The sequence below is a fragment of the Crocodylus siamensis genome, chromosome 4 (assembly GCF_052110815.1).
Source record: "Crocodylus siamensis isolate JL-2025a chromosome 4, ASM5211081v1, whole genome shotgun sequence".
NCBI classification, from domain to species: domain Eukaryota; kingdom Metazoa; phylum Chordata; order Crocodylia; family Crocodylidae; genus Crocodylus; species Crocodylus siamensis.
Window position 1 is genome coordinate 58,562,252 of NC_143398.1, and position 18,989 is coordinate 58,581,240.

General features: G+C 44.2%; 1 protein-coding gene and 1 long non-coding RNA gene across 5 annotated transcripts in view; one reads left to right on the forward strand and one right to left on the reverse strand.

Moving 5' to 3' along the window:
- Positions 1–12,449, reverse strand: part of LOC149865757 (uncharacterized) — a 76,463-nt gene extending 64,014 nt beyond the window's left edge. Inside the window, exons 1-2 of one of the 2 annotated variants that reach the window (XR_016441768.1) lie at positions 10,891–12,449; positions 10,239–10,303 (exon numbers count right to left, since the gene is read on the reverse strand). This is a non-coding gene — a long non-coding RNA (uncharacterized LOC149865757). The other variant, XR_016441767.1, reaches the window with a different exon arrangement.
- A 335-nt stretch (positions 12,450–12,784) lies between these two features.
- The window catches only part of ARID2 (AT-rich interaction domain 2), a 166,117-nt gene continuing 159,912 nt past the window's right edge, over positions 12,785–18,989 (forward strand). Inside the window, exons 1-4 of one of the 3 annotated variants that reach the window (XM_090042392.1) lie at positions 12,785–13,206; positions 13,382–13,890; positions 14,052–14,145; positions 15,241–15,338. In XM_090042392.1, coding sequence (XP_089898518.1) covers positions 13,799–13,890; positions 14,052–14,145; positions 15,241–15,338 — 284 coding nt within the window. In that variant the 5' untranslated portion in view covers positions 12,785–13,206; positions 13,382–13,798. Of the gene's footprint in view, positions 13,891–14,051; positions 14,146–15,240; positions 15,339–18,989 lie in introns of all 3 variants that reach the window. The other 2 variants (XM_090042391.1, XM_090042393.1) reach the window with 2 other exon arrangements.

The window sequence follows — 18,989 nt, forward strand, 5'->3', positions numbered from 1 at the left end:
AAATACCACCCATCAGCTCCAAGGAGAATGCTTGTGACACTTGCCTCCCCACCCTGAAAAACGCTTTGACCCAACAATAATGCTTCAGCGGGGAGGAAGGGGCGGGAAGACAAAAAGACCATAGTTTTGAAAGAGCCGTCCAAATACTTCATAATTTACTAAAATGCAAAAAGAAAGCTGATTGGCCATACATACAAAGAATTCTCTTTTACAAAAAGTGTCATTAAAATAAATACAAATGGAAGGCAGGACTTACTGGGCTGAGGCTCTGGCTCCTTGGCATCCTCCACAGGTTTGCCCCCTTTTACCAAGATATCTAGAACAACAGCTTGCTGAACAGGCTGCTCCACATGTGCTGAGGGGCAAGCCACTGTAACTGCATTTGAAACATGGGGCTGTTCTGAACCACCCTCTCTTCCTCTATAAACTCCTCTATAAGCCTCCAAGAAGAATGGGTCATAGGACTCATCTGACTTGGTGGCTGGAGAAGTGGTAGCACCTTGTCCACCTCCACACAAGAGGTACAAACCTGGATCATCATTGCATCTACTGTAATGAGAGATTCACTCCTTGGCCGTCTCAAAGAGCTGCTTTTACCAAGATGCTACACCCATGGAGATCTTGACTAACTTAGGCCACTGACAGGTGTTAGCACCATATATGCCCTCATAGCACTACAACAATCAAATGTACAGCTGTTCAAGATGTAGCACTAAAAAGACACTGGCATTTGTAATGCTGTGTGTAACACCTGCACAGTTATATGTAGCACTACAGGGGGCTCCAGAACCCCCTAGAATCTCAAGAGTCCCCACTCTCCCACTTCAGTGGAGAGTGGCTGGCTCCCTGCTAGCCCGCCCAGTGGTGACCCTGCTGCTGCAATGACAGCTATGCCCCTACCCAGTTCCACCAATCAGCTAGGCCACGTGATTCTGTCTCAGTCCGTAGCCAACAGAGATCCAATCCCTCTCCTACTCACCAGAGCGGGTGATCAGTGGAACCAGGTAGCTGTGTCCCTGCCTGGGCTAGCAGAGCTGGAAAGCTGGGGGCTCTGCCAGCAGATTACAGCGAGCCTGCTGCCTTCCCTAGCAGACTGTTGTTAATCTGGGGTGGGGGTACCCAAGTAGTATCCTTCTATTATTTCCTGGCTAGAGACTGCCTCTGAGAAAAAACTTGGTAGCCCTCCAGCTTACAATGCCTCCATGCCTCTAGTTTTATATTGAATGCCTGTCCACACCCTGAGTATCCCAGGAAATAGTTTTTCTTAGACAGTTCCTACAACACCTTTCAGAACTGGGTTTAAAAGTTAGAAAAAAAATAATTCAAGGTGTTCTTGTGCTGATCAGGGAAGTCTACTTAAGTCTTGTTAAAGAAATAGATAAGTCTGTATTTACTATTTTAGCATCTTGCATGCAAAACCACCAAGAAAACTAGCTCATTTTTCATACACCTATGAAGTCCTTACTAAACAAAGAAAAAAAAAAAGTTGGCTTCTTAAATTTGTAGAACATAAATTATTAGTTTGGGATTAAATGTAATTATTCACATGAACAGTAACTCAAATGCATAAGTGTTTGCAGGATTGAGTCATGGTAACACTTCAAGCTGCAAGATATTCCATTCTGAAAACCAGTATTAAGTTGCTTATGACTTTGCCAAACTAACACTTTGGGCTCAAATTTTTCATACCAAGGTGTCTGCCTCAGGCTGATTTGTTTGAGATAGTTTCAGTAAAAGTAGCTCTATTGTTCTGAAGATCAAGATTAGGGAAAAATATATAGTTGTGCTCACATGAGGAAAAAAAAGTCACTGAAAAGTTCTAGTACCCCCATGTTTTGGACTTGGAATTTGGCAGGGTGTTGATTTTGCATCAGCAGTTTTCCTTTTGGCCAGCTTTTCCATAGGAACAAATCTGACCAAGCATAAGCTTCTGAAGCATCACTGCACATACTCAGCAGAGAATTTTTCTGGCACTAGAACTGAAGATTTATCCACATTGAGCAGGCTCCAGGCTGGAAGTCTGGAGTCTAAACAGGAATTCCATTGCAATAGCTACTCCTACCTGAGGTGGTGCTAGGCATAGAAATTTGGAGCAAGAAAACTCCTTCACTGTAATAAATCCCCTCTCTCACACCTAGGCATTAGAGAGGAGGGATGTCTGACTAGAATGCAGGAGCAGGGGTGGGGAAGAGATGGACTTCTGGGGATGTTCATAGAAGAGAGAAGTACAAAAGGATGAACTGGTGTCTCACCAGGGATTCAACCATGATGAATCGGGGTTGTCTAGGAAAGAAGAATTTTCTGTAAGATTGATGCCTTATTTGTTCTAGAGTAAAGAATGACATAGGAACTACCTGAAGAGAAAGGATAGTCTCATGGTTTCCAGATCTCAGGGAAAACCTAAAAAGCAGGTTGTAACATCTCTCCCCAACTATACATTGATCCAATAAAAGATATTAACACAAATCCTTGCTAGCCTCATGATTAAGGCAGCTAAATACTTCCTGAAGAAGTAGAGTTTATTCCTCCTTCTGTCAAAATAGCCCAATGAAATATTAAGGGACTCATCTACACCAAAAATACTCAAGCCATTTGCTAAGTATTTTTCATCTTGTGTGTGGCACACAAGATGAAAACCTAGCATACAGAAATACCGCATGTTTCTAAGATCTAGCATGCAGAAATACTACACTATCTATGACAGTAGTGCTCACCCTTCAGGCCTTGTGGGCTGAATGAATGGTTTGGGGTTGATTTGTGGGGCAGATCCCAGCACAGGTTTGGTGCACAAAGTTCACCTGCGTATGCAATTTAGTGCTCTGGCCCAGTCCCACATCCTGGATCTGGCTGCACAGTGATCCCATTTGTTGACTCCACCCCCCCAATCCACCAGCATGATCTAGCTCATAGGGCAATGTCATCCAGTCCACAGGGCTCCTCACAGTGTTGGAAATTTGGCAGCAGGGTTGGAAATTTGGCAGCAGGGGAACAGCAGTTAATGTTGCCACTGCTGCCAAAAATTTCCAGATCTGTGGGAAGACCCACAGGCCAGATGACATGGCTTTACAGGCTAGAAGTTGAGCACCCCTGCTCTATGATGGTTACATAAGATCCATCACTGCAGTATTTTCACAAGCTTAAGTGAACTGATAATCAAACTGGGTATGTATCCAAACTGAATGGACACTTTTGGTCTTTATTTCTCTGCATCACAGTTCTCCATCTTTAAAATTGAGATAATATCACCACCTCATTAAAGTATTGAGCAAGTAAGTTGATTAGTATAACATCTAAGGGCTGCATAAATAGTACTGAGCATTACAGAGAAGTTCATGAGAAAACGTATGAATACTATTTTCAAGGAAGGATTTGAATAGTACACAGGTAGGGACACAAGGGGCCATAGCAGCAGAAAACAAAATATTGAGTAACAGCTTATTCAGTGAGTACTATTCATTCTATGGACTGAGAGGGAGGGTTCTCATAGAAAACAAACAAACAAAAAAAATACATACGATTACAATAAGCAAGAAGAACTAAAGGTTGCGCATGAGAGAATTTCCTAACCTCCGAGTACCAAATTTTGCAACCTGAACATTCTTTGAATGTAATTTGTGTGACATTATATATACACACATTTAAATCTTTAGTCGTCTGTATAGAAAACACACTTAATTCTCTTTTTAAAATTTAGATCTTTTGACAGACTAAAGGAGGCAACAAATGTTTCTAACTACTATCTGGACAACAACTATAACAATGAACTTGGCTCCAACGACAGTTACCGCAAACGTGGTTATAAAAACAAAACAAAACACCTTGTTTTAAAAACTAGATTAATATCATGTTTTGGCTCAAATGCAGATTAGGGGCTAGGCAAACAACTATTCACTAAAGTGCCTCAGGGAAAAACTAGGAGTAATGGTTATGAACTCCTTGAAGAAGGTTTCAGACTGGATATAAGGAAAAACATCTTCACAGTCCATGTGACCAGACTCTGGAACAGATTCCCAGTGCGGCTGGTGCAGGCGCCTACACTGGAGATCTTCACAAGAAGACTGGATGTGTACCTTGCTGGGGTTATTTGACCCCAGCAGTATTTCCTGCCCAGAGCAGGGGGGCTGGACCCAATGATCTCATGAGGTCCCTTCCAGCCCTAAACTTCTGTGGATTATGTTCCAGAATTCCTGAAAGCAGGGATTGAAACTGGAAGTCTCCCTGAAGCACTGTATAGATATCAAGCCTGAGAGTAAGATTATTATAATACCTGAACAAATGCTTCTAGATTAAAGCCATAGGGCTAGATTGTTTTAAAGTACTCAGAACAGTAACCCTAACCCAAGGCAATACAGGTCATAATGGGAAGCCAAGAAATTACCCCCAAACCTGAAATATTTAAAGTGAAGTCTGAGGAAAATAAGTCAATGAAATGCAAGTGATAAATCAAAAATTAAATTCAAAAAGCCTCTCTCTAGATACTGATATCACTTTTGTTATTTTCAGTCCAACTAAATCTGTAGCATTTAAAAATTACCATAGACTTTGTAAAGTGCATAAAATTAGAGTAGATTCAAAGAGACAGTGATACAGAAGGTAGTTTAGTAAAGAAAGCATACTTTAACTAGAGGTTGCTGAGACCTCCTATCTACTTCAGTCAGCATATAAAAACTGTGTGTAACCTATGATCTGAGGATCATGTAATTTGCTGTCAGTAAATCAATGTCTCAGAATCTACATTTCTGCATTTAAACTTGCAAAAAAATATTAAGAACATGATTTAACTATAGCACTGCCTCACTTCACACTTAAGAGTCCACAAAGAACTTGAAACAATAAGGGCTATGCTTTAACTGCATGTCTTATAACTGTTTTTCTGAAAATCAGTGACAAAATGTTGGCACATAATCTATCAGCTATTCCATTGCCCAGAACACCCTTTGAACTGTTGGTCCTTGTTAAAAGTCAAGTCTCTTTAGTATTGCTGTTGTTCACAACAAACATACATGGGCATACCCTTTCTTTCACATCTCAGACCTACCCATCTCTTTAGAAAAACTAAAACAAGGTGTCCTGACTTCTTAACCACTACACAGGACTTCCAGGGGAATCTAAGAGAATACACTTCATTGTCTCTCATTTTTCCTCAATTCCATGCAGGGTTCCTCTGCCCCTATGTTCCAGTCCCATCCTCAACCTACTTATGAAAGGGATTATATGATGTGGTTGCCTTTGACAGCAGGGGTCTAGGCTTGATGACCCAGAAAGTGCCTTTCAGTCACAGGTTTTGGGGACAGAAAATGAATGAATCAATACATACCATTATCTTGCCTCAAAATTAAATAGAAGCTCTGCTGTTACAAACAAATATTTTATTACAGTATCTGGAGAAGACCCTACTCAGGAGTTCACCCCAGAGGAGGAAAGAGTGATGCCATACTAATGCACAAAACAGGAACTGAAATTGACCATCCATTTGATAATGCTTTATGTTCAAAATAAACAGCCTCAAAAAATGTTTTCTACCAGCTTCTTTTAGTAGTGATTGTTATTTATAAACTAGAATGAAGTACAATATTTTAAGGTAGTGCAATTTTCAAGTTTTTAAATCTAACCAATGGAGTAATTTTTAAAAGAAAAAGAAACTACAACTATACTCAAGACTACTAGAGTTAAAACAGCAGTACCCAGTTGCACTGGTACTTACTCGCTTGTCAGTAGTCCATACAATTGCATCTTCACTTGATAACCTAATAGCTAACAAATTAAAGAGTAATAGTTTTTGTTTTGTTTTTTTAAGAAGATAAAAAATCTCCTTAGGTAATCACACTTTTTCCACTACTTTAAGAATTTTAAACCAGCTTGGAGTATGGAAATTTTGTTAAGTCAGTTACCAGTCCATTTTAATTTTACATTTTTGTTTTCTCAAGTGTTTCAATACCATGAAACAGAAATTCATAAATTGACTCATAGACACCTTTCCTAAGATTAAGATAAACACTTCCCTTTTCATCTCAGATTGCATAATGGGCATCTACTAACTAAAGCAACTGCTTACTAACTAAGGTTTCATCCAGTAAGTCATGAGAGTAAATTAAGCAGTGTTTAATTCTGCAGAAATTTAAGGAAGATGAGTGTGAAGCATGCAGGCTGGGTTGCCTGTTGATCATCCAGGATTTTGAGAACCCCTACACAAGAACTGTCACACAACCTAGACTTCCAAACACTATGTTAGGTTATTTCAGTGTTTTTTATTTTGGTTTTTTATTTCCACTAGACTTAAGTTATAATGCTGGTCTTTGTTCATCTAGGAAACTTCCACAACATCAAACACAAATACCCTTAAATTTGGGGCCAAATGCATCCCCAAAAGTTCTCTTTTAACACTTAAAGAGAAAAAGAAATTTGGAAACAAGTTCATAATTTCATATTTGCATTTTAAGATATCAAACAAGCAGGTGTGGCTGCAAAAATGTGATCTCTTTCAATTCATATGAACAAGTGCAATCACAAAACAATACTTGTATACAGGCTATTTATATGGCAAAAATAACTTATTTTCTAAGAGCAACTCAGTATTTCTTTATGAATCTATACCAGTTAGCCATTCATGAATTCCACCTAATAAGATATTTTTACTACAGCAGCAACATTTCCCTCCTCACCCCCAAAATCCACCACTTAGACATCTAGTTTTAATATCTTTGCATTCCAGGTATGGTAGCCTTGAATATATTACAAGTAATTTTGCTTCAACTATGTGTTATGCAAGAGCTACACCAATTTAAGAGTCTAAAAAGTTAGTTATATTCCATTTTCTTGCATATAACCCACACCTTTCCCCTAAAACCAGCTGGGGAAAAATTGGGGTGTGCATTTTAAGCGAGAAAAAGGGATCTCCACCAGTCTGGAAATCTGGCAATCAGGGTGGGGAGGGGGTATTGGGGAGGCTCCTTCCCCACTTCTCATCACCAAGTCTTGGGACCAAAGGTAAGCTCCTCACCACAGCCATGCTGGATTGGGCTGGAGCACAAGGTTAGCATGTGGCCAGACTCAGCACACGGGGTCCAATCCAGCACATAGCTCTGGACTGGAATGCCAGGTCTGACCCCATACACCAAGTCTGGGACTGCATGCTAGATTTGGAGCTGTGTGCTGGCTCCAGAGCTGTGCGCTGGGTCTGACTTGTTGTGCTGCCTCAGGGCTGTCCACCAAACCTTGGACTATGTACTGGCTCAAGAGCCATGTGCTGGGTCCAACGTGAACACAAAGCACCATCCTGAGCTCGGCGTGTAACCCTGGAGACAATACATGGGGTCCAACATGGGATAGTCCCAGGCTAGCAAGCAATCCTAGAGGCAGAGCACAGGGTCAAACTTGGTGTGTGGCTACAGATTCACTTACCTTAATAGAAGATTTTTTTTTCCCCTGAAGGCTTCTCTTCAAAATAAAAAAGGTGAGTATTATACACAGGGGTGTGCTATATGCAAAACAACAACAAACCCCCCTCAGAATTATTGCAACCCCAAGTATTCAGAACTCAGCACTGCCAAACTAACCTGTTGCGTTTACACACTCATGATTTTGAAGATGCATTTGGGATTCTCTCTGATGCCTTGCTGTAGTATTTAAAGTCCGTTTCAGCCAAATATTTTTTAAAAAGCCGTATTTTAAGTTAAATAGCATTCTTGAATCATGATATTTAAGGGATCAAGCATATAAATTCAGATTGGCACTAATTTCACTTAACTACTTCCAAGTAAGAATTTGTAAAACTAGACTGTGTACTTCATATCTGATTTCCCATTTTGAAGTAGTTGCTTTTTTCATTTGTACATATGCTACAAGAACTTCTTTAACATATAGGATGGAAATACTGGACAAATCAATAAAACATATTTATGATATGTACGCATATAAAATGCAATAGGCTATATAGTAAATTGTAACAGAGTTAAAAAGGGTTATATACTACTGGAGGGAAAAATGGCTATTTTGCTGGTTAAATGCCTGATAAGTGTGTTTGCATAATAGTGAGCTATGCAAACACAGAAACATGTCATCTACTTGGTATCGACTTGGAAAGATGTGGGCAGTGGGGTCCTCCAAGGCTTGGTCCTTGGACCTGTGCTATTCAATGTGTTCATCAGCAACTTGGATGAGGGCGTGGAGAGCACTATGTCCAAATTTGCGGATAAACACAAAGTTATGGGGTAAAGTTAAACACACTAGGGGGAAGAGATCGAATCCAGGCAGATGTGGACAGGTTGGAAAAGTGGGCAGTAAAGAACAGGATGCAGTTCAACAAAGACACGTGCAAAGTGCTGCACCTAGGGAGAAGGAATCACCAACACACCTATGGGTTAGGGGAGGACCTTCTCAGCAACACAGCAGCAGAAAGGGATCTCAAGAGTCATAGCTGACTCCATGAGCCGTCAATGTGACAAAGTAATCAGTAAGGCTAACTGCATTAGCAGATGCATCACAACAGGTCCACAGAGGTGATACTTCCCCTCTATGTGGCACTGGTCAGGCCACAGCTGGAGTACTGTGTTGAGTTCTGGGCACCGCACTTCAAGAGGGATGTGGATAACCCGGAGAGGGTCAGGCCCTACGAGGAAAGACTGAGGAACCTTGATCTCTCCAGCCTCCACAAGAGAAGACTGAGAGGGGAATCTTGTGGCCATTTACAAATTCATCAGGGGGAGGGAGGGGAGCAAAGAAATAGGAGATGCTGTTTACCAGGGCACCTCTTGGAACAACCAGGAACAACAGCCACAATTTGACAGACCAGATTTAGGCTGGACATCAGGAGGAACTTCTTTACAGTAAGGGTTGCCAGATTTTGGAATGGGTTTCCAAGGGAGGTGGTGCTCTCCCCTACCCTGGGAGCCTTTAAGAGGAGACTGGACAAGTACCTGGCTGGGGTTATATGACCCCAGTGCTCTTTCCTGCCCAGGGCAGGGAGTCCGGTTTGATGATCTACTGAGGTCCCTTCTGACCCTAACAACTATGAAACTTAACAAATGCACATTGACATGTGTGTTAAGTTCCTAAAAATGCTTGTATCTGTATAGTTCCACTGGTAATTCACTGTTATATGAAGTGTATCAATTCTAGACAACTGTTCAACACCCAATTATTTTTCTAAGATTTCATCCTCTAATACATACTACTGTCTGCAGGGTCCCCAAAAATGCAGGAGATAACTGTCCTCTCTAGGTCAAACAACAAATTGCAGTTATCAGGACTACTAACACTCAAGATACAGTAAGTTCATTTTCAAGGGTTTACAACTTGCTATTAACATAACACAGAAATTCCTTAGGTAAGTAGCATATAGCTAGTAAATCAATATTTTTGATCAGCAGCAACTAATGCTGTTAAGATTCAAAAGCAGTGAAAGCAGGAGCAGAAAGCAGTGACATTCCACCCTTCAGAAAGCATGATGAAAGAGTGGCAAGCTGGCAAAAACAGTCATGGCCTGGTGGCCATGGGACAAGTTGGTAGCAAGCATAACAAACAAGCAAGGCAGAAGTAGAGGTTCAAAAAATTAACTGCAACTACAGTGCTGGGGAAGAACCAGGCTGGCAATTTTATGCCCTAATTTGTCTTTTTACAATTATTCAAATCTGTACTGTTCACAAAATACTAACATACCAAACAAGTACTGCACAGTTTAACTTCAGGTTTAACCTGTAGTGTTTTTGCTTTCATTTGACATTGTGCAAGAATCCTGAGCCCTGAACCCAGGAACTAGCTACACAGTAATGGATTATTAAGGAAAGTGTTACAGCAAGTCAGGTTTTTCTTCTTTCCACCGACACTTAATTTGTATGACTCGATCTTGTACAGCAAGAGGAAAGGAGATATTTCATAACCACTGAACGCCACACAGCAAGCGATTGCTACATGTTTAAGACTGTAATTAATAACATCTCCACCATCAACAGAAAGGCACCTGCATTCCACAGCCATTAAAATGTACCTAGACTAAATCGATTTGAGAAATTGAGTGATACCACAATTTAATAGTTCCTCCTCTGCCTCCCCAACCCCCCAAAAGCCCCTCATTTGGACCAAAAAAAAAGGCACGACAATATTGCAAACAGCTTCAGGATCGTACGGCAGGGACCCTGGCCAGCTAGACGATGGGAAGTGAGTCCCCCTGAACGTGAAGCCACCCGTGCCGGCTGGCGGGGGCACACCGAGCGCTGGAGCCTACCACAGACATTTTGTACCTTGCGGACGGCTAGTGTGACTCGAAGCACGAGCTTAATAGCCGGTCTGCTCCGGAGGCGACGCGCTAAAATGAAACAAACAGTAATTAAGCGCGGAAAGTGACCTATTTAGCTGCACCGAGAGCATAGGTCCTCCTTGCCCTTCACGCCAGCGCTCCACACCGCGGCCGGTTATATCAAGCGGGTGGGGATAGAGAGGGGCGGCGAGGATGGAGCCGGGCTGCAGCAAAGCCTCCCCCGCGGCAGCAAAGCCTCTCGCAGTCCTGCGCGGCCCGGCCCGGAGCCCGCCGCCGCCCCACGAAGCCTCCAGTCGGCGGCGGACAGAGCCGCGGGGCAGCCCTCCCTCCGCTCGCCTCCCTCGCTCCTTGCCCCGCATCGCAGTCGCCGCCGCCGCCTCCTGGTTCTCCGGCGCAGCCGGCTCCGCGGCTGCCGGCGGGCTCTGTAAGCACAAAATGGGGCTGCTGCTTCCATGGGCGCCGCCATTTTGTGAGCGAGGAGCCGCGGCGGAGCGGGAACCGCTGCCCGAGGGCGGCGGCGGCGCGGGACCGGGGGCTATGTAATGGTTGCACGCCGTGACCCCCTCTAGGGAACCCCCAGCTGACAGTTACGTAAGGGACCACGCGCAGTTGCGGCGCCGAGCACAGAAACCCACCTCGACCGCCCGCCCGGATACGCAATGTGACCGACCGCCGGGGGGTCCCAGTTTATAGAGCCGCGCCAAGGCACGTGTGCCGCAGTCGTGGGGGAGGCTCTCGCTGGGCTTGTTTCGAGGACACAAGGCGTGTGAAGCCCGTCGCGTTGCTCTGGCAGTCTTGCCCCACCCCCGTTAAGGAGCAATCCCCCCGGGGCTGGGAGTCTTTAAACCCAAGAACGAGGTCTCAGCTCCCAAGGGGGAAGACTGGAGCTGCTGCCTGGGAGTTCATCCCAAACTAGGTGACCCCTGTGGTATATGGACTATAACCGTCCCCCCCACCCCACCCACCCACACACACCAGTCAAGGTGGGGGAAACATCTGCGAAAGAAAATATTTTATGCCTTGAAGTAACTTTGTATATGGAGGATAAGGGGTTTCTTTTAATGCTTGCTGGAGGCCATAATATGCCATTGATTTTAAAACACAACTCCTTTCTGACTGTAATGAGAAGTTCTGCTTAAAAACTAAAGGCCTGATATGGCCTTGGATGTCACATCATTGTGTGAGAGGGGCGAATGCTCCCCTGAAGTCTCATCAACTCCAACAAGTTTTCACCTGCAGTTCTGCTTAGGCATGGCCTGGGCAGGGCAGGTGCCCACCTGGGTGACTGTTTACTGTAAACGAGGGGCCGGTTTTAGGGAGAGGGGCTTCTCTGGGAGCCTGTTTATACTGTATAGGCCCTTGCTCCCATTTACTTAAATGGGAGCAGGATCATAGCCTGGGTGAAGAGCAGGCATCTTCCTGGGGTCCTACCTGTGTATGTAGGAAAGGGACAAGAAAGTGCCCAGAGCTCAGGGGAGGCGAATTTACTCCTCTTCACTGTAAGAGGACAGAGTAGAAACAACTGCTCAGGTAGACTCTTATGAACAGTTATAGAAAGGCTGCAACACTGGTCACTTTTTAACTCAGGTGCGGTATTGTGTGTGTGTATCTATCGATCTATCTAGATACATATATAGATATATATACAGCCTTTCTATAACCATTCATGGGAGTCTACCTGAGCCGTTGTTTCTACTTGGTCCTCCTACAACAGGGGCAGGAAATTATTTTGGGCAGAGGGCCGCTTACTGAGTTTTGGCAAGCCATCGAGGGCCACATGACAGGCAGCCCAGGGCAGATAAATATGAATTTTCTAAAAGTTTAGGGGCCCCACAGACCAGATAGAATGGCCTGAAGGGCTGTATCCAGCCCCTGGGCCGCATTTTGCCCACCCCGTCCTACAGCGAAGAGGGGTAAATTCACCTCCCCTGAGGAGGCCATCACTTGTATATTAACATAAAATGGTAATTGTAGTACACACACACACACACAGAGTACTGCATCTCAGTTAAAGCTACATATATGCAGCACACATACATACACATATATGTATGCACACATGCATACATATGTATACGTATATATGTATGCACACATACATATACATACATTTTACACACACACACACCAACTCTAAATCAAATTATTTACCTAACTGGAAAATTGAGACCCAGGGTGTGCTGTCTGCCTGTCTCTCTCACTGGAAGAAAGAGGTCAGACTGCCTAATTAGGAAGTTTATTCTGAACCTCTTAAAAGGAGGGGAGGGAGTGTGCTGGGGGCCTTTGAATGGGGCATTCACAAAATCCCCCTTGTCATTTTGTGGGACTTCCTGGCTCAAAACCTCTCAGCTCGAGACAGTCATAAGTTTTTTCAAAGTGAGAATTCTCCAATGCCCCTTTCCCTTTTTTCTTTTTTTGTTTTTTAAAAACCTTCAACAGACTCGGTCTAATTTGTTTTTTTCAATCTCAGCGTGGCCCGAGTTAAAAACACTGCATGTCTGTATTTCAGATCAGTCTCTCCTTCCTCCTCCTTCCTAGTAACGGCAGGCACTGGAGCGCCTCGTTCGTCCGCAGCCCGGGAAGAAGGGAACATTTCCCTGGCCCCTAACCCTGCAACAACCGGTAGTAGCCGTTTTTTCCCTTCCCTCCTCGCCTTCTCCCTCGTCTCTTTCCGCCCGGCTTTGTGTGAAGTTTGCGGCACATTGCAGATGAGCCCTTAGCGGCGAGAGGAGCCTATTGTTCCCCGCCAGGAACTGCTTTGCTGGGGCTGAGCTGGCTCCTGCCTCGCGAGCCGCGGCCGCTGCAGTGCCGGGACGGGCCTGCGGGGCGCGCTGTGCGGCGCTCGGGCCCAGGCAGCCGCACGGCGGCCTCGGATCTTTTTGTCTGAGAGGGAAGAGAAGTGAAGCCCGCTGCCGCCGCCACCGCCGCCACTGCTGCCGTAGCCGTACAGTGTGTGTGTGTGCGCGCGCGTGTGTGTGTGCGTGTGTGCGCGCGATTGCATGGAGCCGCGTCTGTAACACACACACACACACACACACATACACACACACTGTCAATCCCTCACTCCGGCTCCCCCCCACCCACCCACCCCGCCACAACAGTAACCCAATTCATTGTGTGATCCAGCAGCACCATGTTGAGTCTCATGTGCGGGCTGGATCGCCTGGCTTCGCGGCGCTGAGAGCGGCGGCGGCGGCGGCAGCAGCGAGCAGCAGCGGCGGCAGCAGCGAGCAGCGGGAAGCAAGGGAAGGGAAGGAGTCGCGGCGAGGTGCCCCCGCCGGGGTGCGGGGCTGCCTGCCCGGGCGCCGCGCGGAGGAGGCAGCGCCCGCGGGGCCGCCGGAGCCCTTTTAAACTTTTTTTTCCCCCTGCCCCTCTCCATGGCTGCTCCCCGGCTGAGCACGGGCGCCTGGGTCTCCTAGAGACAAGGAGGAGCCGGCGATTGTTGTTGTTGTTGTTGGATCGCTTTTTATTTTCGAGCCCGGCCCGGACCCCCCCCCCTTTTTTTTTTTTTTTTTTTTTTTGAATTTCCTTCGCACCCAAACGATGGCCAGTTCGGCGGGGAAGAGCCCGGCAGAGCAGCGGAGAAAGGGACTCGCTTTCCTGGACGAGCTGCGGCAGTTTCACCACAGCAGAGGGTGAGGAAAATGGGAAGATGGAAGGGGAGGGGGGGAGGCTGTTTAAACCGACCCGATCCAACTTCCAGCCCCTTCCCTGAAGGACACGGCGGCCCCGGCGAGGGGGGCGAGGGGCGCCGGGTGGCCAAGTTGTGCGGTTTGGTGTGTCTCTCCCCCGGCAGGTCTCCTCTGAAGAAGATCCCCGTGGTGGGTGGGAAGGAGCTGGACCTGCACGCTCTCTACACCCGAGTCACCACTTTGGGCGGATTTGGGAAGGTGAGTGGAAGTTTGGCTGCGGCTTGGCCGCCCCCCCCCGCTTCCCAAAAGTCTCCTCTGCCCCCCGGGGGCGGCGGGGCGGCTGGGGGGGGCGCGGGCCGGCCGCTTTCCAGCGCCTGAGGAGAGGGGGGGAGGCAGGAAGCAGGCAGGCAGGTTGGTGGCTCGGCCTTGTCGGTGGAGGGATCCTGCGGGGGGCCGTGCCCGCCCGGCCGGGGCCTCCCCCGCGCCCCCCGCCACCCCCAGCCCGGCCCTGCCGCCCTTGGGCCGAGGGAGGCGAGGGGGCCGGGGGGAGGCAGGTCCCGGCCGGACGGCCGGGGCTGGCGGCGGCTGTGCGCCTCTCGCGCAGAGAGAGGAGAGTGCGAGTGCAGTTTTAGTGCAACTCAAAATTAGCGGGCATGTTTAACATCGATAATCGGCACGGAGCACGGGCTAGGAAACGATCCTTGGCGGCGGGGGGCACCGGCGCTGCCCTCCGGGCCCTTCCCGGGGAGAAATAACAAAAGGGGCACCCCAGCCGGTGTGTAATCAAATAGCCATCTTTAGGCTTCAAGGCTGGGGACAGAAATGTAGGCCTCAAAAGAAAGGCCTCGGTGTGTCTGTGACTCTGTCTTGAGGGGGGCCCGGCCGGGACGGCTCCCCCGCCCCCCTGCGGCCGGGGGGCGCCCCCGCCAAGACTCGCACGGATTATTTTCAACTTCTTTGGGTTTTTAACGGCCGCGGGAGGATTTAAAAGGGGGCGACAGAGGGACTCCCGATTGGTTATTGTCCAGGTAGGACAAACAAAAACAAACAGCCCCCAAAACAGGGCACCCCCACCCCCAACAGAAACTTGCACAGTGCTGCTGGGCAGCGGGGTTCCCCCGGGGTGGGGTGGGGGGGTGCAACACCAGGGACTGCCAGTCAGGAATGCAGCCCTATAGCCCTCATACACAGCCACCTATACGTGTGTCTCTCTATTTTTTAATATATATCTACTTATCCGTTTGCTGTGTGGCTGCCCCTGGTTTTTTGTGAGGTTTGCCACTAGGGAGGCGTGTTGTGTGTGTTGTGTATCTCTGTTTGTGTGTTGTTGCTTTTTTTTTTATTATTTGATAGGTCTCTGAGAAGAATCAGTGGGGAGAAATTGCAGAGGGGTTCAACTTTCCCAGAAGTTGCTCTAATGCTGCCTTCGCTTTAAAACAGTATTACTTGCGGTAAGTGCTGCCAGGCTCTTGGAAGAGTGTTGCTGAGCATGGGATGGCTGCTGCTTTTTTTCTTTTTTTCTGATTTCCGTAGTGTGCTACAATAAAAGTACTTGTATCTGTGAAAATAAGGCAGATAAAGCATGGGTGATGTCTAAAGCCTTATTCTACTGGTTTGGTGGTCAATTAAAAGGGTCCCTATGTTGTGATTGGCTGGGTAGCAGTTGTAAAATATAAACATAAACAAAAACATGCAGGTGACCCCAACTCTGTAAACAGTACTCATGGGGCGTTTTTATTGATTATTTTAAACAGACAATACAGTAGGACTCCCACTAGCAAATCAAGTTAGTGCGGTTATTGAAACTTTGTTTTGTTATAGAGCAATAAAATGTTTTATTATCGATGGACTTGGTTTCCTCTTTACAAAGCTGGATTTTTGGATTAAAAATATATATTCGTTGTTTGAAGATGGTTCACTTCTCAGCAGTGGATAACTATGGAATTACCTGTCTGTAGCATTTTATGTCTTTTTTTTTTTTTTTTTTTATCAGCCAGAATTGCCAAATAGGTTTTGTTTTTGTTTTTTTCCTTACTCGTGAATATCAGCTTTCTGGATTATTTTAATGAATAGGTGATGGTAAGAGTTATTTCCTAACTTTGCATGGAGCTACTAGTGAATATTTTAATTTGGTGTTTGAAATTATTGTTCAGCTACTAATATTTTTATATTGAATTGCAACTTTTTGCAACTATGATTTGTATGAAAGTTTCTAAAACTAAATATTATATGCCCTCCTTCAGAATTGTTCATGTAAGATGAGGTTTGTTGTCTGTTTTTTAAGTGGACGAAATGTTGCCTATGAATTGTGTGTGTAATATTTACATTTTTCTAGTATTTTTCAATTTATTTAATGATAAAATAGATGCAGGGTGTGCTTTTTATTTTAGATAATATACATAAAATATCCTGTGTGTGTTGTTTTGATTGCACACAAGTTATATCTGTCTAAGGTTTAGCACTCTGAATTAGGAAAGGCAGTAATAGTACAGGTGCACTTTCTATTGGCTGTCCTAGATTGACTTCCAGCTTGAAGCTGTAGAGTTCACAGCACTGTGTGGAGCAGTTATTGAGTTACAGTGAAGTCTGGAAAACCTTAGTCAGATATCTGTATTTGCTGGATTCTTTTTGTGATGGCATATGGTTTCTTTGGTTGGTCTGGTTTTTAAAGAAATACATTCTTTTCAAACTAGGTAATATATTAATGACCCCTAATAGGTCCAGAGATAAGGTGGGAATCTCATTTTTAGATGTGTTCCATCTGTTTGTTTTCCTTAGTAATATTAAATATCTGGAGAATATCGCTAAAAATATATTGGATCACAGGAAATGTGGGGTTTTTTTTCTGATGGACCTCAAGATCTGAAACTAGGCTATTTTTTTTTTTCTCCATAATTTACAAAGATCACAGTTGCTTGTCTGAACCTTTCTTCATTTCATCACTATTTTTTAATGTGTCAGAACACCCAAATCTTGCAGTAGTGGGTTATATATCCTTTGGGATAGTTAATGTTGTCTTAATTTGTGTTATGAAAGCACCTGTCATGCTGTGGCTATTGGCACAATTCAAATAATGAGTAATTTAAAATAGAATGTGGCTCATAATGCATTATTTCAAAATAAATTGTATTCTTAGTCAAGGAGATCATACAAGAAAATCTGTGTTTGGTGTTACCAAGCAGTATTGACTAAATGTCCACTTTTTTCAAAAAAGGATGTACATAAATGTTCATAACAGAAACAAATACAATTTTTCTAAAAAACACTTTATTGAAAATAAAATTTTGAATAACTTGCTACAATGAAGAATCTAAAAAAAGCCTGTTCTTAATAAATTCCTATGACTTAATGGAGACTATGCCCAAAATACACTGTATCCTTCTCTCCCGTATTTTCTCAAATTGCTATTGTACTCATTATTGGAGGCCAGTAACTAAAGGGTTTCTTTATCAAACTTTTTTTCCTCCTACATGCATGCATTGGTTTGCTGCTGTTGTGCCTTTTGATAGTTTCATTTGTTTAGTTTAGAAAAGAGATTTCAGGTTTTTCATTTTTGGCTTGGCAAAACCAAAATCATGAAATGCCCTATCATGGCTTAGTTCTCATGAAGTGCTAGACAACTGTCTTCAGAATATTAGGCCCCTTTGAGGGGTTTCAGATTAGGCATCAGTAATCTTGGCCTCAATATTTCAAGGGGTTTGCAAACGCATGAGCGCACATACACACATCTAATAACTTTAATAGAAATTTCACCTAGTTGTGTATATATAGAATCCTATTTCTGCTAAGCAGTCTGAATGGGAAATACAAGAGTCCTGGTGAACTTAGTGGGATCTATTTATGTTCACTTACTTGGATACCTTTGCAGATTTGAAACCTTGGTAGTTTGTGATAGTAGGAAGTTGCATGTTTCTGTGAGGCATCTGGCATTCCATGCTGGATGAGATGAGATTTAGAGCTAGATTGATCATTGGTCTGCTTTGCTGTGTTGCCTCTTATGACAATGTCATTTTTATGTTAAATAGCAAACAAGTTAATTATTTGTGTGATATACTGGTGATCTAGTTGGCTTTATCAAATTGAAAGTCTTGTGTAAGATATACAGGTGAGGTGACATTTTTTTAACATTGCTCTTTTAATTTGACTATGGAATTTTGCCAGATGTCTTTAAGGGTACATGTTAGTCTTCATTAAAGAAATAAGTTTAAAACGTGTTATTTACTGGATCCTGTGATAACAATTCAGAAAAGTTATATTTCCGCCCCCCCCCATACAGTTGTATGTGATAGAGACAACCTCAATTATTCCATCTATTTGAATGCATTGCTTTGAGGTGTCTGACAGGTATGGTAATTTATGCACTATGATTCTGTAGCGAGCAGTCAAAAGCCATAGTGCCGATAACCATTGATAGACTTTAGTTGTTAATGTAGTGCTGTAAGTCTCTGTAGCACAGTTCGTGTAATTCCCTTGGACTTCAGTGCAAATTAGATGTTTCATCTCAATTGAGGTGAATTAGGAAAGCATTTTCCAAATGCTTCTCTGTAGATATTTTATGGGGCAGTAAATATTGCTCATAGGCATGTTCTTAAATTTTTTATAATCATGTAAAGGGTTAAAGAGACGTTTTAACATACAAACTGAAATAGTTTTAATAGGATGGATGGTTAGGCCTGAGAACTACAAATAGCGACACTAATGTGGCCCTCTGCATTTGTGTGGAATCCTGTTTGTTTGACTTTGTGGGCAAAAGAGTCTACAGCTATTTTATTTGTAGGCTCTGGGTCTACATCTGTATCCTGGGAGGGTGAGGAAATTATTAAAATTAGAGGTGCAACTAGTATATGAGTCCTGAATTAAAAATCAGTTTGCAGAGATAAACTTTTTAAAAATAAGTTAGCTTGCCAACAACATCTAAATAAAAAGAGTAAGAGCTTGCTCTACCTAATAAAATAAGTTTAATTCTCAGTTATGCAAGTAATTTTAAAAAACATAAATCCATTTTGTACAGTAAATGGACGAATACAAGGATAGCAAAGAAGTAAATTGAGTTAATTCTATCCAAACAGGTTAAGGGAATACGAGTAGTTTTTAGAAATACC